The sequence below is a fragment of the Macrotis lagotis genome, chromosome 1, assembly GCF_037893015.1.
Source record: "Macrotis lagotis isolate mMagLag1 chromosome 1, bilby.v1.9.chrom.fasta, whole genome shotgun sequence".
Lineage (NCBI taxonomy): Eukaryota > Metazoa > Chordata > Mammalia > Peramelemorphia > Peramelidae > Macrotis > Macrotis lagotis.
In genome coordinates this window covers 512,241,815-512,262,834 of record NC_133658.1, presented here as the reverse complement: position 1 = coordinate 512,262,834, position 21,020 = coordinate 512,241,815, and the positions used below count along the sequence as shown (strand labels likewise).

Genomic DNA, 21,020 nt, shown 5'->3' with positions numbered 1-21,020 from the left:
AAAAGCAGTATTGTGTCAAGATGTTGTCTTGCAACTGTTCTTTTATGTTTAATGTTCTGTAGATTATTGCAAAATGGAGAAATAAAAATACTAGCTATCTAGCGCCTGCAAAATACTTTAAGTTTTACAAAACTGTTTAAAATATCTCATTGGGACCTTACATCAACCATGTGAGATATTATTATCTCCATTTTCCAAATGGAGAAAGTAAGGCTGAGAGAAATTAAGGAACTTGTTCAGGGTCACACAGCTAATAATATTTGAGACAGAATCCTAACTCCAGGTCTTCAAGTCCAGCACTTTATCCACTATTGCTAGATACTTTATTCTAGTTGAATAAAAGTATGCAACACTTAGGACCAAATATGCAACAACTGACTGGTTTAAATGAGAAAAGAAGTATGACAAGGCTATATATTGTCACCTTATTTAACTAATAGATAAAGTATATCATGAGGTTGCCAAGAGAAAAATCAGCAGTCTCAGATATGCAGACAATACTACGCTGATAGCAGAAAATGAAGAAAAATTAAGAAACTTCTTGTTGAGGATGAAGGACTACTCCTTCAGCTGACTTGAAGCTTAAACATCAAAAAGCCTGAGATCATGGCAACTGGTCACAGAATATCCTGACAAATAAATGAGGAAGGAAAAAAACTGTGTCATATTTTACATATTTGAACACAAAGATCACAGCAGAAAGTATTTGCATCCATGAAATTAAAAGACATTTGCTCCTAAAATTGATCTGGACAGCATACTAAAGGAGGACTGATTAGATAGGAGGAAAACCAAGAGAGAGTGATATCCTAAAAACCTAGAAAGAAGAGAGAGTGATCAACGGAATCAAAGGCAGCAGAGAGGTCAAGGAGACAAGGCCATTGAATTAGTCAACTAAGAGATTATTTGTGATTTTGGAGAAAGAAGCTTGCATGATAAGTCAGAAACCAGATCAAAGGGTTAAGAAGAGTGTAAAAGGAGAGAAAATGGGGGGAACCTGTAGACAGTTTTTTCCAAAGAGTTTAACTAGAAAAAGTAAGAAAAAATAGGATGGCAGGGATGAAAGCTCAAGTAAAGATTTTTCAGGATAAGGGAGACATGGGCATGCTTGTACAGGATAGGAAATAAACCAGTGGAAAGGGAGAGACTGAAAATAAGAATGGAACAATCTATTGAAGGAAATGGGATGAAATGAATGGGTTAACTAACTTGAGCAAGTAAGAGTGGTTTGTCTTGGTGAGGAATAAGACCACTCCATCATGTGAAACAGGTGAAGGAGAAGAAAGTGGTAAAAGACACTTTATTGATAGAAAATTATGAAGAGGGGTGGCTAGGTGGCACAGTGGATAAAGCACCGGCCCTGGAGTCAGTAGTACCAGGGTTCAAATCTGGTTTGACACTTAATAATTACCTAGCTGTGTGGCCTTGGGCAAGCCACTTAACCCCATTTTGCCTTGCATAAATCAACAACAACAACAAAAAAGAAAATAATGAAGAGGGAAAAGTGAGTTCATGGTGAATGGCCTAAATTTTTTCCTCTAAAATGAGGCAAGCTTCTCAAGTTCGACATTTTTAATTAGTCCTATGTAATAAGTAATACAAGTGAGCTTTGAACCCAGGTCCCCTAACTCCACAGCCAATTTTATTTCAGCAAGGGTCAAGCTCCTTATTTTAACAGCTGGAACACTGAGGTTCAAGTAACAGAGGTAGTCATAGTCAGAATTTGAACCCCAAATACCAGATTTTCTCCTCATTAAGATCATCTTCTTTTTCAGAGTAAAGAAAAAAATGTAAAGATTTAAGTCAAAATGACTAATTAAAAAAAACCCATCAGCTCACTTCTTCCTCAAGTCTACATTTCTAGGAAAATATTTAAACACTAAGATTGGATAACTCCTGTTTTGAGCTGGAAAATAACTCCTGCTTTGACCTGGAATTTTTCTGGTATTTCTCCATCACAAGTAGTGCCAGGACTCGACTTGTTTTATTATTTTTGATCATATTAAAGAAGATACCTTCAATGTCTATTCTTTTTAGGGTTTTAACATAAATGCGGAATATATTTTATCAAAGGATTTTCTGCAGTTATTGAATTATGTATATTTTAAAACTTTTCTCTAGATAACTTAATGTAAATTATTCTCTTACCATTAAATCATTTAAATAATGCAATTTGGCATAACACATTAATTTCAGGACATATTGCTGAAGTTTTTTTTGCAAGAATTTTATTTAACATTTTTATATCAATATTCTTTAGTAAGAATTGGCAACAGTTATCTTTGTTTTGTTTCTCCCTATTCTGGGTATCAGAAAAACATTTGTCCTGAAAAAGATATTAACAGATTTCTTCCTTTTTCTATTTCTTAGAAGAATTTTTGTAAGCAAGAACCAATTGGTTTTTAAACGTTTGACAGTATTCACCTGAAATATGCATCTATTCAAGGAGGGGAATTCTGGACAATTCATTTAGGTCTTGTTCAATTTTTTTTTTCTGAGATTTGACTTGCAATATGCATCTATTCAAGGAGGGGTATTCTGGGCAATTAATTTATGTATTGCCCAATTTCTCTAAGATGGGCACAGCTTGTTTTGTTGGTTTGGGTATTGTAAATAGTCATCAGAAAGTGATGATTCTTCTAATTTCTTCTTCAGTTATACATTTACCTTGTAATTTTTTGATAATTTTATTTTCTTCCCTTATTTTATGTTTGGTTAATTGTTTATCAATTTAGTCATTTCAAATTTCCAGTGCTTAGTTATGATTTTTTAAATCATTTTATAGGTACAAAACAATTTCAAGCTTCTTCATTTCTCCTCTAATTTCTAGATTTCTTTTTTTTTCTTGTATAGGATTTAAAATTTGAGTACTTCCTAGTTACTTTAATTGCATGCTCAGCTTGTTATTCTTTCCTTGTTTTATATAATTAAGCTTTAAGAGAAATCTATTTTTCTCTGAAGTTGCATTAAATTTGACTTCTTGTCTCATTAAACAACATAAAATTGACTAAGCTGCATAAAGGTTGTGACTCACATTGGTAGAAGCATTACACCACTGATGAAATTACAAAGCCTTAAAATATTAAAATAATCAAGTTCTTCTAAGTATAACTCCCCTTTTATGTAAAACAGAAGATAAGATTTGAATAATTCTGCCTTCTCTACGTTATCCATTATTATCACTTCTTCTGTAATACTTACCTGAAGCCCTATTCATTCTTTTTTGTTTTGTTTTTTTTTGGTAAGGTAAAGGGGTTAAGTGACTTGCCCAAGGTCACACAGCTAGGTAATTAAAGTTTCTGAGGCCACATTTGAGCTCAAGTTCTCCTGATTCAGGGCCATTGTACCATCATCCACTGTGCCACCTAGATGTCCCACGGTCCTATTCATTTTGTAACCATCTTCCCACCCCCAAATAGTTTTTTTTTAGACTCCTTTTGTTTTGTTGTCCTTAGTAAGTTTTATCTATCCTGACATTATTCTTATAGGAACTCTATTTTTGTTCATCTTCAGTTAACTTCCCTCATTTCTATCTTCTATCTTTTATCTCTTAAAAATCTAAACTGGTCAATGAGTTCCCTGTGAATAATGTATAATCCTCCACTCTCTCTTCCTTTACTCTTGTCTCAAAGGATAAGGTAGTCCTTGTGGTCATAATTAAATCCTTGATTGCCTACCCTCATTTCCTCTCAGAACTTGCCTTAATTTTCTCACTCCTATATTTTCAACTTTTCCTTATATATTAGTTGTTTCTCTGCTACTTAGGAATTTACCCAGATCTCTCTCAGTCATAAATTTTTTTTAAAAAAAAACCTCTTATCATCCCCTCAAATTATAATAATCCTATATCATAGTCAAATTTCTAAGAAAAATTTATGATCATTGCTTCTACATTTTTACCTCCTTATTTCACTTTTTTTTTTTTAGATTTTTGCAAGGCAAATGGGATTAAGTGGTTTGCCCAAGGCCACACAGCTAGGTAATTATTAAGTGTCTGAGACCGGATTTGAACCCAGGTACTCCTGACTCCAGGGCTGGTGCTTTATACACTGTGCCACCTAGCTGCCCCCTTTACTTCATTTCTTAATGCCTTATAGGCTAATTTTCCAAGTCTTCCACTCGAGTGAAACTGAGCCCTTCAAAGTCTTTTCAAATTGCTCATATCTGCAGCATCTAACACTATTGATCACCTAGCTTTCTGAGGCTTACCTCCCTGGGTTTTTCTGATACCACTCTATTGTGGATTTTCTTGTCTGATAAGCTGATTCTTCTTGATCTCTTTTGGTTCAAGGCCGTGTTTCACAGGTCCCTGTACTTCAACAAAGATCTATCCTAGGTCACTGTTTTGGTCTCCTTTTCCCTCTCTTCTGAAGATTTTCTGCACTCTTTCTTTTGGTTATCACATCAGTTTCTACTGATTAGACTTATCATCTCTTTACAGATGGTTCTCATCTATATATCGGGACCTCATTTGTGTTCTTGTCTTGTATTGACAGCTTCCTGCTTTGACATACTCACCTGGAAGTCCTAGAGGCATCACAAAGACAATAGGTCTAAAACAGAATCGATCAATCACCTATATATATATATATATACATATATATATATATGTATATATATATACATATATGTGTGTGTGTGTGTGTGTGTGTGTGTGTGTGTATTATCCAACTAGAAAAAAATAACAAAATCCACTTGGAAGAACAAAAGATGAAGAATGTCAAAAGAATTAAAATAAAGAAAGGCATTCTAGCACTGCTAGATGTTAAATTGTATTATAAAGCAGTAATTATCAAACCTATATGGTACTAGATAAGAAACAGAATGGTCAATCATTGAAATAGAATAGATTTTATAGCATTTACCAAGATAAGGTCAAAATGAATATAAAACCTAGACTTACAGGGAAATATAGAAGAAGATTAAAACATGGAACATATTACCTATCAGATTTACTAATTTACTGATAGGAGAATAATTTATGAATTAACATAAGATAGAGAGCATTATGAGAAAGAAAATGGAATAATTTTGATAATGTTAAATTAAAGTTTTGTACAAATAAAATAAAGTTTCCAGGATTAGAAGGAAAGCAGAAAATTGGGAGGAATTTTTATACATAGATTTTTGGATAAAGACCTTATATCTCAAATATATAGAGAACTGTGAGAAATTTATTAGTAAATTTAAAAATATTAGTAATTCCCCGATTGCTAAGTGGTTAAAGGAAATTGCAAAGGGCAGTTGTAGAAGAATAAGATATATATATATAGTCCTATAAAAATGCTCTAAATCATTATTGATTAGAGAGATGTGAATTAAAACAATTTTGAAATACCATCTCACACCTATCAGATTGGTTCAAATGATAAGAAAAAATAACAAATGTTGGAGGACATGTGAAAAAAATGGGACACTGATGTACTCTTGGCAGAACTGTGAACTGATCCAACCATTTTGGAGAGCAATCTGGAATTATGCCTAAAGAGTTATAAAACTGAATATCCTTTGACTCAACAATACTGCTATTAAGTCTGGTTCCCAGGTGATCAGGGGAAAACAATATAAAAAAACTATATGTCCTAAAATACTTATAGCAGCTTTCTTTATGGTAGTAAAGAACTAGAAACTGAGTGGATCCCCGTCATTTTTGGAACAGCTAAATTGTAGTCTGTGTTTGTGATGGAATTCTACTGTGCTAAAAGAAATGATGAGCAGATTGATTTTTAGAAAAACATGGAAATCCTCCCATGAAATAAAGAAGAGTGAAATGAAAACCCAAGAGAACATTTTATTCAGTGATAGCAATATTGCTTGAATAGTTAACTGTGAATAACTAAACTATTCTAAGTAATATGAAAATTCAAAGCAACTTCATAGACCCTAAGAAGAAGGAAAAGAAGAACCTAAGAAGGAAGATGCTATCTATTTCCAGAGGAAAAAGCTGCTATATTGAAGTATGTTTTATACACTTTTACATAAATATCCATATCAAATGTTGATCTTCTCTAATGTGTGGTTGGGAGGCTATTCTGAATTAAAAAGTAAGCAAAAACAAAAATTAAAATACAGTTTTTTAAAAAAAGATTGGCAAAGATGGAAAAAAACAAAATTGATTACTTTTTCATTTGTCCTCTTAATTTCAGTATTTCTGGTGCGGGATACCTCCATTTCTTCAGTTACTGCAGTTGTTAACTTTGAAACTATTAGGACAGAGAGGTATTGTGAAACGATCAATGACATTTATTTTTTTTATGAAAGAAAATCCAATTCCTCTTAATGTCACTTCCCCTGTAGAAACTTGGACTATAAAATTCTATTTAACCCTTGTTTAAACTTTTTGAAATTTCATCTTTCCAAGTCTATGAAATCCATGAACCTAAGACATTTCCCTTATCTTTTTTTACATAACACGATAATTTCTATTACACAACTAGTAAATGTTTATTAAATTGAATTGCCAAATCTATCTTAAACTCCAAGATATCACAATCACTTTTGAACAATACTTTTTTTTTCTTTAGGTCTTTGCAAGGCAATGGGGTTAAGTGGCTTGCCCAAGGCCACACAGCTAGGTAATTATTAAGTGTCTGAGACAGGATTTGAACCCAGGTACTCCTGACTCCAAGGCCAGTGCTTTATCCACTGAACAATACTTTTTAAGCAAATTCTCTATTTTCCAGAGGCATATTCAGAAAAGAATTGTCCTTGCTTCTTCCTCCTTCTTAAGGTTCAAAGTTTTAAGCCAAATCACTTATTTCTTAGCTGGTCTTTTTTTATATATACACAAAAAGCATTCTAGCAGATGTCTAGAAAATTGCAGTTTTCCATCACTTCCATGAATTGTCTACATGACAGATTTGCCTCAGTAATTTATGTGATTTCTCTTTCTGACTACATGATCTATAATCTTCCCTTCCCACAATATCCCATCCTTCCACTTATCTCTAGTTGCTAACTACAACAGCTTCCTAAAATGAAAATATTGTTCCAAGTTAGAGATTCTTTATTCTGGGTTCCATGAAATTGTTTTAAGGATTAATACTATTTATTATTTGGTATTGGCTTATAATTATAATAACTGCATTTAATATTCTACGGCTCAATTATTTTTAGATTGCTTATTTTCTACCATGTAAAAGACAATCTCCTTTGGCTGGCATTATAATCTGGACATATCCACTTTTGCATGTCACTTTATTATAAATTCTTTACTATGTCCATACTCACTTCCCTAAAAATAGTTCATAACTTAAATCAAATCTCATCAATATGAGAATCCCCCCCCCCCAAAAAAAAAGCACAAATCTTCTCAGGCTGGACAACTCTGGGGCTTCCAAAATGAACCAATTTAACAGAATCATCAGCACAGTATTATCCTGTGTTTGTATATATCCTATATTTGTACACTACTCACCATATATATCATACAATTTAACATTTAATTTTCTTCTGTTTTGTACTGTTCATCATCATTTCACATAAATTACTTTTATCTCTTTAACAAATTCTTAATTCCTTGAAATCTATTTTTTCTCTCATTCCATGTTTCCAATAAATTGCCAAACTTTGCTCTTTCTAATTTCACACATTTCTCACATCCATCCCTTTCTCTCCATTCACACAGTAACTGCCTTAATCTACTCTAATCCAAATTATTACAACAGTTTCCCTGCTAATCTCCCTCCAGTCCATTCCATACACTGCTGCCAAAGTAATCTTTCTTAAACATATTAATTGATTTTCCTACTCAATCAGTTCCATATTTTCATATTTTCTACCAGGATGAACCATAAAGTTTTCTTTTTTTAGTTTTTAAAGCCCCATACAAGCCACCTATAATTTATCTTTCCACTTTCTTTGGGCATTACTCACCTTTGGGATCCTAGTCAAGCTCCTCACTCTATCTCTCATTCCCACATCTTTTCTCTCACTGTACTCCCATATTTACATTGTATTCTCTCCTTACTTCTTCCTCATGGAGTCACTTTCTTTCCTTAAGGTATAGTTCCAAAACCTGCATGATACCTTTCCTATCATAAAATGCTAATGCTCTTCCATAAAATTACCTTGCATTTGACTACTTTACATACATGTTTATTTGTTTGCTTTAAATTTAAACTGTACATATTAGTAAATATACTTGTCTAGACTTTTAAAAAGTAAATTCCTTGCAAATAAGAATGGTTTCAATTCTTTGCACTGATATCCTTTTACATAGTGCCTCTAGCCTATTAGAGCTTCACTATTTGTTTAGGCACTGCTAGGGTGATTAGAGTGTTAGCTCTAATCAGCAGGACCTTAAGTTCAAACTCAAACTCAGACATTTAATAGTTTCTGATCCTGGTCAAGGCCTCAGTTTTTCATCTGTAAAATGAGGGAATGTAGAAGAAAATAACAAACCACTTTGGTATCTTTGCCAAAAAAATCCCAAATGGGGTTATGGAAGAGTTGGATATGATTGAAACAATTCAACAATAATACCTGTTGTGGGTTTTTTTTTTGGAGTGGTAGATTCTTCCAACCTATCTCTTTACTTTTCCTAATTCTTCTTATTCTTTGGACCCAGACTAGATCCCAACTCTTGGAAACACTTTACCCAGTAAGAGTAATCATAAAAATTGTATCATATTTTTAGAGATGGAAAAGATTGTGGATGTCTTCTAGGTCTATCGCCTCATTTTACATAAAAAAAAATCTGGCAGCAAATGCTATTGAGGGATTATCTAATTATTACCTCTGAATCCAAAGACACATAAGTAATAATTAGTAAAATAAGAATTTGAATTCTGGTCTCCTAATTCCAAATTTGTATACTACTCACCATATACATCATACAATTTAACACTTAATTTTGTTCTGTTTTGTATTGTTCATCATCATTTTACATATACTTTTATCTCTTTAACAAATTCTTAATTCCTTGAAATCTATTTTTTCTTGCTGATTGACAAAACTGTACATCCTATTTGTTTAAGATATTAATATCTGAGGTCTAAGATGGATCTAATTTTCATTCTTTAGTGAAAAGTATACAGGAAATAGAGACTGTAAAATAGGCAAAAGATCATTTTAATTATTAATTATTGCTCAGACATATAATTTTATCTAGCTTTGTTTTCCAAACTCCACTTCCTATTGAGGTGATTCTATGCTTCCTCAGTAAGCATTAAAACAAGCTGAGCTGAGTTATTTCAGACAAGCCACCTAGCCTCTCAAGAGACCTGGCTTTCTTATCTGTAAAAATAAGAAGGAACAACTAAACAGTTCTAACATATTATAGCCTTCCATATTTTGTAACCTCTAGACAGATATTGCCCCACAACCTTCCTCTGTTTCCAAGCAAAGGAAAAACAATACTGTTTCTTAGTTTTTCTATTAAACTATAGTTATGTAGTATTTGGAGGCAGCCTCCAACTTTCAGAGTGGATTCCCAAGTAAGGCTCTTCCAGGCTTAAGGCACTCTGTGGATCTGCTTTCCCTTTAAATCATAGTTCTCAAGTTCCCAGTAAGATATTCATGTTTGCTAGTTGTAAGGGGTGGGTCATCTTGAGGCTTAGATTACAGTTTGGAAAGACATGAGGCACTTGGAGACCAATCAACAGTTCACAAAAGGAATCTTACTTAGTCATAACACAGAAAAGATATTCAACAGGCATACTAGTGCATTTAGCTTAGATTGATGATAGCTACCCTTCATTTCCAAATGGAGTTAGGCAGTAGGTCAGGTATAGATTTCACTTGCTTGGGGAACATATCTGCCCCATCTTAAGAGTCCAATTTTATAGGGTGTCTTTTTTATCTCCTTAAGAACAAAGAAACCTTGTCAATAAAGTTAGAGATTATATCAGGATGTTGAAGTCAAGGGAGGGGTAGCCTCAGCATTCCTGGATCAATCAAAGCTCCTTATCAATTTTGTAACCTTTCAAGAAAAAAACAAACAAATAAAAGAACAGCTCAAACAGTCAGCCAGAGTATACAAATAGTTCAATACATAGGCATTTACTGAAGTAGAATAGTAAAAAAAAGTAGTGATAATTTTTTTTTTATAAACCTGAAGCAAGGTCTTCTCTAACTACACAATATCAATGGGAAGAGTATATACACATGGAGAAGGGAATGAATAAAGTCCCTACAATGTTCCAGATATTATTCTAAGTGCTTTGCAAATATTGTTATTTCTTTCTCAAAACAATCCTGGGAGTTATCCCAATCCCCATTTTATAGTTGGAGAAACTGTGACATAGGGACTTCCCAGAGTCACATAGCTAGTAAGTGTCTAAGGTCAGATTTTAAACTTAGGTCTTCCTGACTCCAAAACTAGGGCTCTATCCTTTGTACCATCTGGCTGCCTCTGTAAATTTGTGGTCAGTACAGAGAATTATACTTACAGACATATAATGGTATGGCATCTTGTAAGATCAATATTGAGGCACTCTTCTTGGTAAAGTTATTACACTACTATCATCTCTCTGGATTTGTGAGATGTGAACTCTCTGCTGGGCACATAGACAAGGCATCCCTGGTAGTCTCACATGGGGGACTATTTGACGGAGTCCTCTTGTCTTATGATTGCTGCTAGACTTTGCGCTGGTCATATGGTTGGGAAACTTCTCTCTACTATAGGCTCTATAGGCTTCACTGGGAGTCATCAGAAAAGGTTTCTATGTCTTCCTTAGAGGGAAAAAGAGTGGACTCTACCACTGCTCTTTTAGTTTAAAGCCTAACATCCTATTGTTCAAACAACAGACGTGAACAAGATTCACAAGGGAGAGAATAGAGAAAGAGAAGAAGAAAGGAATTGAGAACATATTGAAGAACAAACATTCACTGTGAGGAAGGGATATGAGGAGTCATTAAAATGGAAGGAGAATACACTTTAGAGATAGTGTGAAAATCTTCAGTACGTGTTATCGCTGATTATTAAAAATTATACATAGTAATCAATGTTTATTGATTGTTTCACTTAATCATCTGCTTAGGATTATATAGTAATAAGTAATCTTCTGGTTTGATCCTAACAGAGAAGAGTAAGCTCATATTCTTTTAAAAATATCAATTGGGTTCACTAATGATATTAAAATAATGTATAATCTAATAAGATAAAATTTAATAAATAGGAATTAATATAAAAAACAGACATAGGTCCCCAAAACTCATATCACCAGAAATCAGAAGGAGATGTAAAGTTAGAGTATAGGTCATGTGAAAAAAAGATCTAGTAATTTTAGGGTACTACTACAGTGTGAAGCAACAGTTAGAAAAGTCTATTGCAATCTTGGGTTGCATTAAAATCAGATACTTGCTTAAGCATTATTTGTTCTTCATTTAAGCAGCTATGTGGTGTAGTCAATCGTGTATAGGGCCTGGAATCAGAAAGTCCAAAGTTTGAATCTTGCTTTAGGCACTTAGTAGCTATGTGACACTGAATAGTAAGACAGATCTAGTACAAGATTATAGTATAAGGGTACCATAAGACCAAAAGTATGAGAATTTTTAGTAGGGGAGCGAAAGGGGAGAAATCAAATTCTAAACATAGGGAGCATCAAAACAACTAGACTTTGCTTGTGATAGTGAAGCAGAATAAAGATAGGACTGATCCTAGGTGGATAGAAAACAATGACCTTGCCTCCTTAGCTTATTTTCTATTCTGTCTTAATTCATTTTCATCTAACCCTAAATTAGATAATTATCTGGAACAGGATTTTGTCCTCCAGACTATGGGTAAAAAAAGCTCTATTGTGGCCCCAAATTCTTCTTCTGCTAGATGTAGTAGTTGACTAAAGAGTTATTCCCTATCCTCATCAATGAAAGGTATCTAGAAGTATCTGTAACTTTTGATTGCTTGTAAATTGTTTCCCTTACTTTAAAATTAAACTTGTTTGACCAGTTTGCTCCAGTTGCCATTACTCAGCCACTAGTGATACTCTTAAAGAACAAATTTGACTATGATCTGTCCCTACTTGATAAAGTTCAGTAGCTTCCTAGAATTATACATCAAATCATTTGTTTGGTTTTTAAAACCTTTCACAACTTGATCCCTTTCAGTTTTCTTATTCTCTACTCTCTTTTAGGTACTCTGTGGTCCCACTGACACTGTCCTCCTTGCTGTTCCTCACACAATATTCCAAATTGTGAGCTGGGTCTTTTCACTGATTATCCCCCAAACTTGGAATACTCTCCTCTCCTCACCTCCTGGCTTCTTTCAAGTCTTAGTTAAAATCCCATCTTCAAGAAGCCTTTCCTGGTCCTTTCTTCTGAGGAACATTACCTCTGCTGCCTCGGCCAGTTCTTCCAACACAATGGTTTAATATGATATGGTTCATTCCTGGTTTCAGTGATCACTGCTGCTATTTGAATTAGGGCCCTTGGATTGGTCAGAACCCCAACTTAGAATACAGCACTTCATTTTAAGGGACTATAACCATCTTTCTCAAAAGTTTGTTTTTCCCCCTAGCATGTGAAATTAAAATTAATTTGCCTGGCATTCAAAGACTATCGTAAAGCCTGCTATCCTCATCTGTCAATGAAATTATCAACAAGTATGACAATCCCTTTCACCATTCCCCATGAATTTCCTCCTATTTGCCCTAGTCTTTAGATTTTGTCTGCTAATTCTATCACTGGACATCAAAGAACAAAAAAGTCTTTTTTGACTTCTGCCAAATTCAGGCTAAATCAGACAGTATGCTATTATTAGGGTTCCTGAGTAGCAAAATTCTTTCAAGTTCACTAGAAAAAATTAATACAGGGAAGGAACATCTTTAGAAAGTACTGAATGCCTCAGATAGTCATTCTAACTCCTTAACCATAAATCGTTAGAGTTGAAAATTACATTGAAAAGTACCTCTGTGTCCCCTTACTACTTTCAGCTAGATGCTCCCCTCCTCCATTCCCCCCTTCCCCAGAACTTAACACACTGCCAGGTCCAAAGTAAGTAGTTAAAAATGTTTATTTATTGATTGATTGATTGAAAGGACCTCCCCCCCAGGGACTTTGCACTGCACTTTGTCTGGGATCTCTTTAGACTCTTATCATGCAATATGTATTGCATAATTATCAGTATTTAAAGCTGATACAAATATTAGACTAATTCAAGGACAGTGTCTTATATTTACAACCCAAGAGTAGATGTTTTGTAGGTTTGCTGATTTGAAAGGTCATTTAGTAAAATTCTAAGATTTTTGTAATGCTCCCATTTTATATTTATCTCAATCAAAGATTTAATCCTTTGGCCACAGTTTTGTTTTTGAGTCAGACTGTATAAAGAACACATAACTTGCTTTAAGATGCAAGAAACCTCCTACAAGATCTGAGCAAAGATGTTGATTCTCATTCAGTTCACAAGGGATTTTCATATTCATTTGATCATCCCAAAAACCCTAAGAGGATTGTACCAAAGATGGAGAAATTGAATTCGAAAGTTGATATTGGGACTTGACCTGAGACTGACTCAGATCTTTTGACACCAAGGTGAATAGTCTCTGAACAAAATATATACCTCTTCACTATTACACTAAATCCACACTGCTTCTCAATACAAATATATCAGCACATTATGCCAAGTCTTGCAGATTTGTTTCTAGTGTGGGAACTCTGGGCTCTCCCTTCCACACCCACAGCTCCCCAAAGTAGCTTTACCTGGAAACAACCAGAACAAATCAGGAAAACAGAGTTTGGCTTGGAATGTAACTCCACCACCCGGCCTCCTCGCCACCTCCCAACCCTCCTTCCACCACCTCCAGCCACTGAAACAACTGACAATTTGATTTGCCTTCTTCCCTCTCCCATTAAAATTCAGGAGCCACAGCCACGACCCAAGAGGAAATTTTCATCGAATGGTGGCAAGGAGGAAAGTGGGGCACAGGGTGAGGTGCCAGGGCATGTATTAGTTTCTGGCTGGGCCTGGAGGGTATCGGAATTGCGTTATTCCTCACCCTCCCTAGCTGAGATCTCCAAAAGAGTTGACAAAAGCTCTGTATTTAAAATTTTGCATTCCTACTCCATAATCCCTTGAATGACCTAATTTGTTCTTTCCCAAGAATTGGTGAAAAGAGAGAGGCGCGGAGAGAACAAGTCACCAGAGTCTGGGATCGCAAAAGTTGGAAAGAAGCTTCCCCGATCCTCAGGTCTGCAGGTCTGCAAAAATCCCTAGGGCAGTCCTTCAGTCTTCACCCCCTCATCTCTCCCCTTCCTCCCGCGGGCCACTTCCCCACCTCTCTGTCCAATACATTAGATTCAATCTCAGTCTTAGAGACAGAGTCAAAAAGAATAAGGGAACAAGCAAGCGGGCAACAACCCCCCCCCCCCCCCCAACTGACCTGAGATTCCTCCGCCCACCACGATCACATCGTATTTGTTGGTGCTCATGGTGCACGCTTCCCTTACGAGGCTGCGACCTCAGCTGTTTCTCTGCCTGTCTCTAACCTCTGGCTCACGTTTCTCTCCACAAGGTTTCTTGGGCTCCGAGCCCTTGACCGTATATATAGCTGCTCCAAAGGGCTCAGACACTGCTCCGCCCGCTAATATGCTAAGAACCCTGAGAGAAGTAGATTGATTAGGAGGGAGGTGGGGCCACAGCCACCACCCTCTCTTTCCTTCCCCTTCTATCCTAATCCCAAATCTGCGCCCGATGTTCAAAGACCACCCCCTTTCCTCACTCCCCATTTTACGCACACACCCCAAAGCTTCCTGGTGCCAGACTAGAGGAAAAGGAACTCCGATTTGGACTGAAATTATCCAGAAGAGGTCAATTGGAGGTATTGGACGCAGAAGTGGAAGCCCCGAGAGTTGAATGATCCCAACTTTACTTTTTTTTTTGTCATTTTATTAGTTTCCAATTACAAGCAAAAATAGTTTTCAATGTGGTTTCAGTACTGCATCAGTTAATCTCAGCTAACCCTATTCTACTTTGTTTTTCCTTTTAGTGTTTGTGGTATATGGAAATGAGGAGACAGGAAAAGAAGAGAAAAGCTTGAAAGAATGGGGGAAGCTTAATTTAGAATTTGCCTGCAGCCATCTTTATATAGGAGACAGAAGACGAAAAATGATTGGTCATAAACTCCCAAATTCTACCACCAGATCTTTAACCTATTCCTTTCTCCCTGCTCCTTACTCCTAACCTATCCCGTCCTATTTTCTCCTGAAATCTAATACCATCAACTTCCTCTAGGATACCTCCTGAATTTCCCCAAAGCATCTCAAACTCAAAATGTTTGAAAAAGGAACTCATTATCCTCCTCCTTCCCATCTCCCAAATTTCTCTGTTTTCTTTGGGGGAAACCTTATCTTCTCGGGCACACAAGTTTGTAAATTCAAGGTTATCCTCAATTCTTCTCTCTTCTTTACTTGTAGTTGTTGTTTAATCACTAACCCCTCCCTATCTCTTTGTTGGTTTTATTGACAAAGATACTGGAATGGTTTACCTTCTCCAGCTTATTTTACAAATGAGGAAACTGAGTGTTTAGTGACTTGCCCAGGGTCACTTTACTAGAAATTATCTGAGGTGGACTTGAACTCCTGAAGATGAGTTTTCCTGACTCCAAATACTGAATTCTATCTACTGTGACACTAGCTGCCTGAACTCTCTTACTTAAGCCCACACAAATCTTATCCTATCTTCCTTTTTGACCCCATAACATAGCTCAAATCCATCTCCTTCTACTCCCAAAACCAACCTTCCCCAAATTCATCACCTTGGGCTTAAAGTACTGCTAATGGTCTTGCTAAATGACCTGTCTTTCACCTTTCACCACTTTCAATTTATGTGCCAAGGGTCTTCTTAAAGCATGTCTGATCATATTGCTCCCTCCCTCAAAAACCTCTAGCAGTAAATCACTGCCAACAAAATAGAAAAGCAGTAGACATTTACTAAGTGCCCATTATGTGCCCATAAGCTCTGAGGAATATGAAAAAAGAATTGGGTTTGTGAATTCATTTTGTATTTGTAACTTCTAGCTGATGAAACTCCTACCAAGGAAGTTTGAAACCTCTACCAAAAAAAAGTCTTAGATGTCTAGAGCACTAGGAAGCAAATGAATTAGGGAAGTTAAATTTGGGCAATTAGGTGGCACAGTGCCAAGCTTCAAGTGAGGAAAACTGATCTCCCTGAGATCAGATATGACTTCAGATACTTCCTCCCTGGATGATCTTGGACAAGACCCTTTAATCCTATTTGCCTCAGTTTCCTAATCTGTAAAATGAGGTGGAGAAGGAAATAGCAAATTACTCCAGTATGTTTACCAAGAAAACCCCAAAGGGGGAAACAAAGAGTCAGACATGACTGAAAAATAACTAAACAAAAGAAGTTAAAATAGTTATCTAGGAATCATAAAGTCAGAAGGTACTAGAGATAGGATTTGAACTCAGGTTTCTTAACTCCAATGGCAGCTCTGTACTATAATATATTGCCTATAATATCTGATGGTATAGATTAACTCATTTCTTCACACAGCTCCATGAAATACCCATTTTGTAGATGATGAAATTGAGTCTGGGAAAAGTTGACTTGCCTGAGTCTCAACATTATTAAGTGTTAAGGGAAGGATTAGAAGTTATGTCCTCTCATTGATTTCAAGCCCAATAATGAATTTATAAAATGAAATATATAAAAAGACAAAAACACCCCAACCTGATTTTCAAGTCCATTAATAACCTGACTCCCATTGACCTTTCTAGCCTTATTTTCTTGAACTTCAGACAAAGAAGAAGAATCATGACTCAAAAATTGAGTCACAATCCACCCCTGTGCTTTTTCACACACTGCCCTAGATCTTATTTATCTGTTTTCAAGGATTAGCTTGGATGCAACCTCCTCCTGGAAGTATTCTCTTATCTCTCTACTTGTCAGTATTTCTTCCCTCTTCAGTTTTACTGGGTACTAATGCACCTTCAATTTTTAAAAAAAGTCTCTTATGTACTACATAATTTTGCTATCTATAATATTTTATCCTCAAAGAAATGATTTCTCTCTCAACACATTCAATTTCAATTGATTTATAGCATGGAAACAATGTAAAGATTATCAGACTGCCTTCTGTGGGGGGATGGGAGGGTTGAGGGAAGGGAGGGAGGAGGAAAAATTGTAAAATTCCAAACCTTTCAAAATACCTTACAAAAAAAACTACTATTGTATGTAATTGGAAAACAAATAAAATATTAATTTAAAAAAAGAACATCACTATCTTCCCAGTCAACCAGGTCCACTTCATAGTCAAAGTGTCATCCTGTACACCTCAATCTCTCTCTTATTGTCTGTATTCAATTTATTTCTGTGTTATCAATTCTACCTTCTTTATATCTCATGTATATGACTTCTTTTCTCTTCTTATACTTATAATGCCTTAATAGACTCATATCACCTCATACTTGAACTAATGTAATAGTCTTCTATTTGGTGTCCACTGCAATTCATCCTCCATCCTATCAAAGTGATCTTAACAGAGAGAACTTTCTGGAAATGTCAGATCCAGTCACTTCCCTATTCAGTAAACTCCACAGTGGCTTCCAAATACCTACAAGTTCAAATATAAAATCCTGTTTACCCTTTAAAGTTTTTTATAACCTGCCTCCAACTTATCTTTTGATCTTCATTGGACATCACTCTCCCCCATGTATTCTTTGATTCAGTGATATCTTTTTCCTTACTATTCTTCAAACAATTCTTAACTTTAGACTTTTCACTGGCTGCCTTTGCCTGGAATTTATGGTTTTCTTACCTTCTGATTTCCTTCAAATCTCAACTGAAATCCTACCTTCTTTAAAAATTTTTTCCTTATACTTCTTTTTATATATAAATATTTTATTTGTTTTCCAATTATATACAATAGTAGTTTCTACCATTTATTTTACTGCAAGGTTTTGAATTTAGTGATTCCCCCCCTCCATTCCCTCCTCCCCCCAATAGAAGGCAAGTCTTTACATTGTTTCCATGGCATGCATAGATCAATATTAAATATGTTGAGAGAAAAAAATATATCTTTTAGGAAGAAAGAAACTATTAGTGATAGCAAAATTATATAATGCTTAAGACAACTTTTTTTTTAATTGAGGATAATAATCTTTGGTCTTCATTCAAACTCCACAGATCTTTCTCTGAATACTGATGGTATTCTCCATCACAGATTCCCCAAAATTGTGCCTGTTTATTGCACTGCTGGAATGAGCAAATCCATCAAGTTTGATCATCACTGCACATTGCTGTTAAGGTGTACAATGTTCTTCTGGTTCTGCTCATCTCACTCAGCATCAATTCACACAAGTCTTTCCAAGCTTCTCTGAAATTCCATTCCTCCTGATTTCTAATAAAACGTACAAATACCACAATTTCTTTAACCATTCCCCAATTAATGGGCATGCCCTCAATTTCCAACTCTTTGCCACTACAAACAGCTGCTATGAATATTTTTGTACTTGTGAAGTTTTTAACCTCTTTCATGATCTCTTCAAGATATAAACCCAGTAATGGTATTGCTGGAGTATGCACATGTTTATTGCCCTTTGGGCATGATTCCAAATTGCCCTACAGAAAGCTTGAAACAGTTCACAAATTCACCAACCATTGTCCCTAGATTATCCTCATCCTTTCCAACATCCATTGTTGTCCTTTCTGGTCATAATCTGAAAGGTGTGAGGTGGTACCTCAGAAATGCTGTAATTTGCATTTCTCTAATCACTAATGGTTTAGAGCAATTTTTCATATGACTATAGATAACTTTGATTTCCTCATATGTAAATTGCTTTTTCTTATCCTTTGGCCATTTGTCAATTGCAGAATGGATTTGTTTTAATAAATTTGACTCAGTTCTCTATATATTTTAGAAATGAGTTCTTTGTCAGAAACACTAGTTGTAAAAATTGTTTCCAAGTTTACTACAGTTCTTTTGATCTTGGTTACAGTGGTTTTGTTTGTGCAAAATCTTTTTAATTTAATGTAATCAAAATTATCCAGTTTGCTTTTATTATTTTCTCCATCTCTTCCTTGATCATAAGCTGCTCCCTTCCCATATATCTCAAAGGTAAATTATTCCTTGTTCTCCTAATTTGTTTATAATATTGTCTTTTCTGTCTAAATCCTGTTCCCATTTTGATCTTTTCTTGGTGTAGGGTGTTAGATGTTGGCCAAATCCTAGTTTCTGCCATACTATCTTCCAGTTTTCCTAGCAGTTTTTTTTATTGAAGAGTGATTTCTTATCCCAGAACCTGGATTATTTGGGTTTATCACACAGCAGATTACTATAATCATTTACTGCTGATTCTCTAGTACCTAATCTATTCCACTGATCACCCACTCTGTTTCTTAGCCAGTACCAGACAGTTTTGATGACTGACATTTTATAATATAATTTTAGATCTGGTAAGGCTAAGTGACCTTCTTTTGCATTCTTTTTTTTTTCATTAAATCTTACTTTTTGTTTCTCTATTTAAATTTAGTTACAATTTTTTCTAGTTCACTAAAGTAATTTTTTTTGGAAGCTTGATTGTTAAGTTGCTAAATTGTTTAATTTAGGTAGAATTATCATTTTTATTACATTGACTTGGCCTATGCATGAGCAGCTGACATTTGACCAGTTATTTAGATCTGATTTTATTTGTGTGAAAAATGTTTTATAGGTTTTTCATAGTTTCTGAGTCTGCCTTAGCAGGTGGACTCCCAAGTATTTTATGTTTTCTGAAGTTATTTTAAATGAAATTTCTCTAACTCATGCTTTTGTATGTTGTTAATAATATATAGAAATGTTGAGAGCATTTATGTGGGTTTATTTTATATTCTGCAACTTTGCTAAAGTTGCTGATTGTTTCTAGTAGTTATTTAGATGATTTTTGGGGGTTCTTTAGATATACCATAATGTCATCTGCAAAGAGTGAGAATTTTGTTTCTTCCTTTCCAATTCTAATTCCTTCGATTTCTTTTTCTTCTTTTATTGCTTAAGCTAATATTACCAATACAATATTGAATAGTAGTGGTGATAACAGGCATCCTTGTTTCACCCCTGATCTTATTGGGGATGATTCTAGCTTATCCCATTACACATAAAGCTTGTTGATGATTTCAGATAGATACTGCATATCATTTTAAGGAGCAATCCATTTATTGCTATGCTTTCTAGTGTTTTTTAGTAGGAATGGGTGTTGTATTTTGTCATAGGCTTTTTCAGCATCTATTGAGACAATTATATGATACAGTTGGGCAAAATTGTTCTGAATTATTACTTTAATTTCCTCATTGGATACTAGAAATTTGGTTTTTCTTCTTTTAAATAAAATAATAGAAGTTTTATCTATATTATTGGTATTTTTATAAAAGCAAATCTTGGTTTTATTTATTAGTTCAATAGTTTTCTTGCTTTTGATTTTACTAATCTGATTTTTAATTTAATTTTTAGAACTTTTAATTTGATATTTTAATGGGGGGGTTAATTTGTTCTCTCTCTAACATTTTTAGTTACATGCTTAGTTCATTGATTTTTCTTTCTCTATTTTATTCATGTAAGCATTTAGAGATATAATATATCCTCTAATAATTGCCTTGACTGTTTCCCATAAGTTTTGATGTGATGTCTTGTTATTGTCATTGTCTTGGATGAAATCATTATTTCTTTCTATGATTTGATGCTTGATCCTCTCATTTTTTAAAATGAGATTATTCAGTTTCCCAGTTTCCTATCTCTCCATGGCCCATTATTGTACATTATTTTTATTGCATTATGGGCTAAAAAGGAAGTATTAATTATTTCTGCATTTCAGCATTTGATTATGAGGTTTTAATGTCCTAGGATAGGGTCAATTTTCATGTAGGTGCCATTTTATGTAGGTCCTGCAGAAAAAAAAAGTATATTTCTTTCTATCTCCATTCAGTTTTCTTCAAAGGTCTATCATGTCTAAATTTTTTAACATTCTATTTACCTCCTTAACTTCCTTCTTATTTTATGGTTTGATTTATCTAATACTGATATATATTCTGCTCTAGACTTTTACCATTACTATGCATGTATCTCTCTGTTTCAAATGCATTTCTTGTA

The 21,020-nt window shown here is 34.8% G+C and overlaps 1 protein-coding gene across 1 annotated transcript in view; it reads right to left on the bottom strand.

Annotated features, from left to right (window-relative positions):
• The window catches only part of LOC141506931 (amine oxidase [flavin-containing] B), a 126,912-nt gene extending 112,337 nt beyond the window's left edge, over positions 1–14,575 (bottom strand). The window contains exon 1 of the mRNA XM_074214143.1: positions 14,322–14,575. Within this exon, the coding sequence (XP_074070244.1) occupies positions 14,322–14,370 (49 nt within the window). The 5' untranslated portion in view covers positions 14,371–14,575. The remainder of the gene's footprint in view (positions 1–14,321) is intronic.
• Between the last annotated feature and the right edge of the window lie 6,445 nt (positions 14,576–21,020).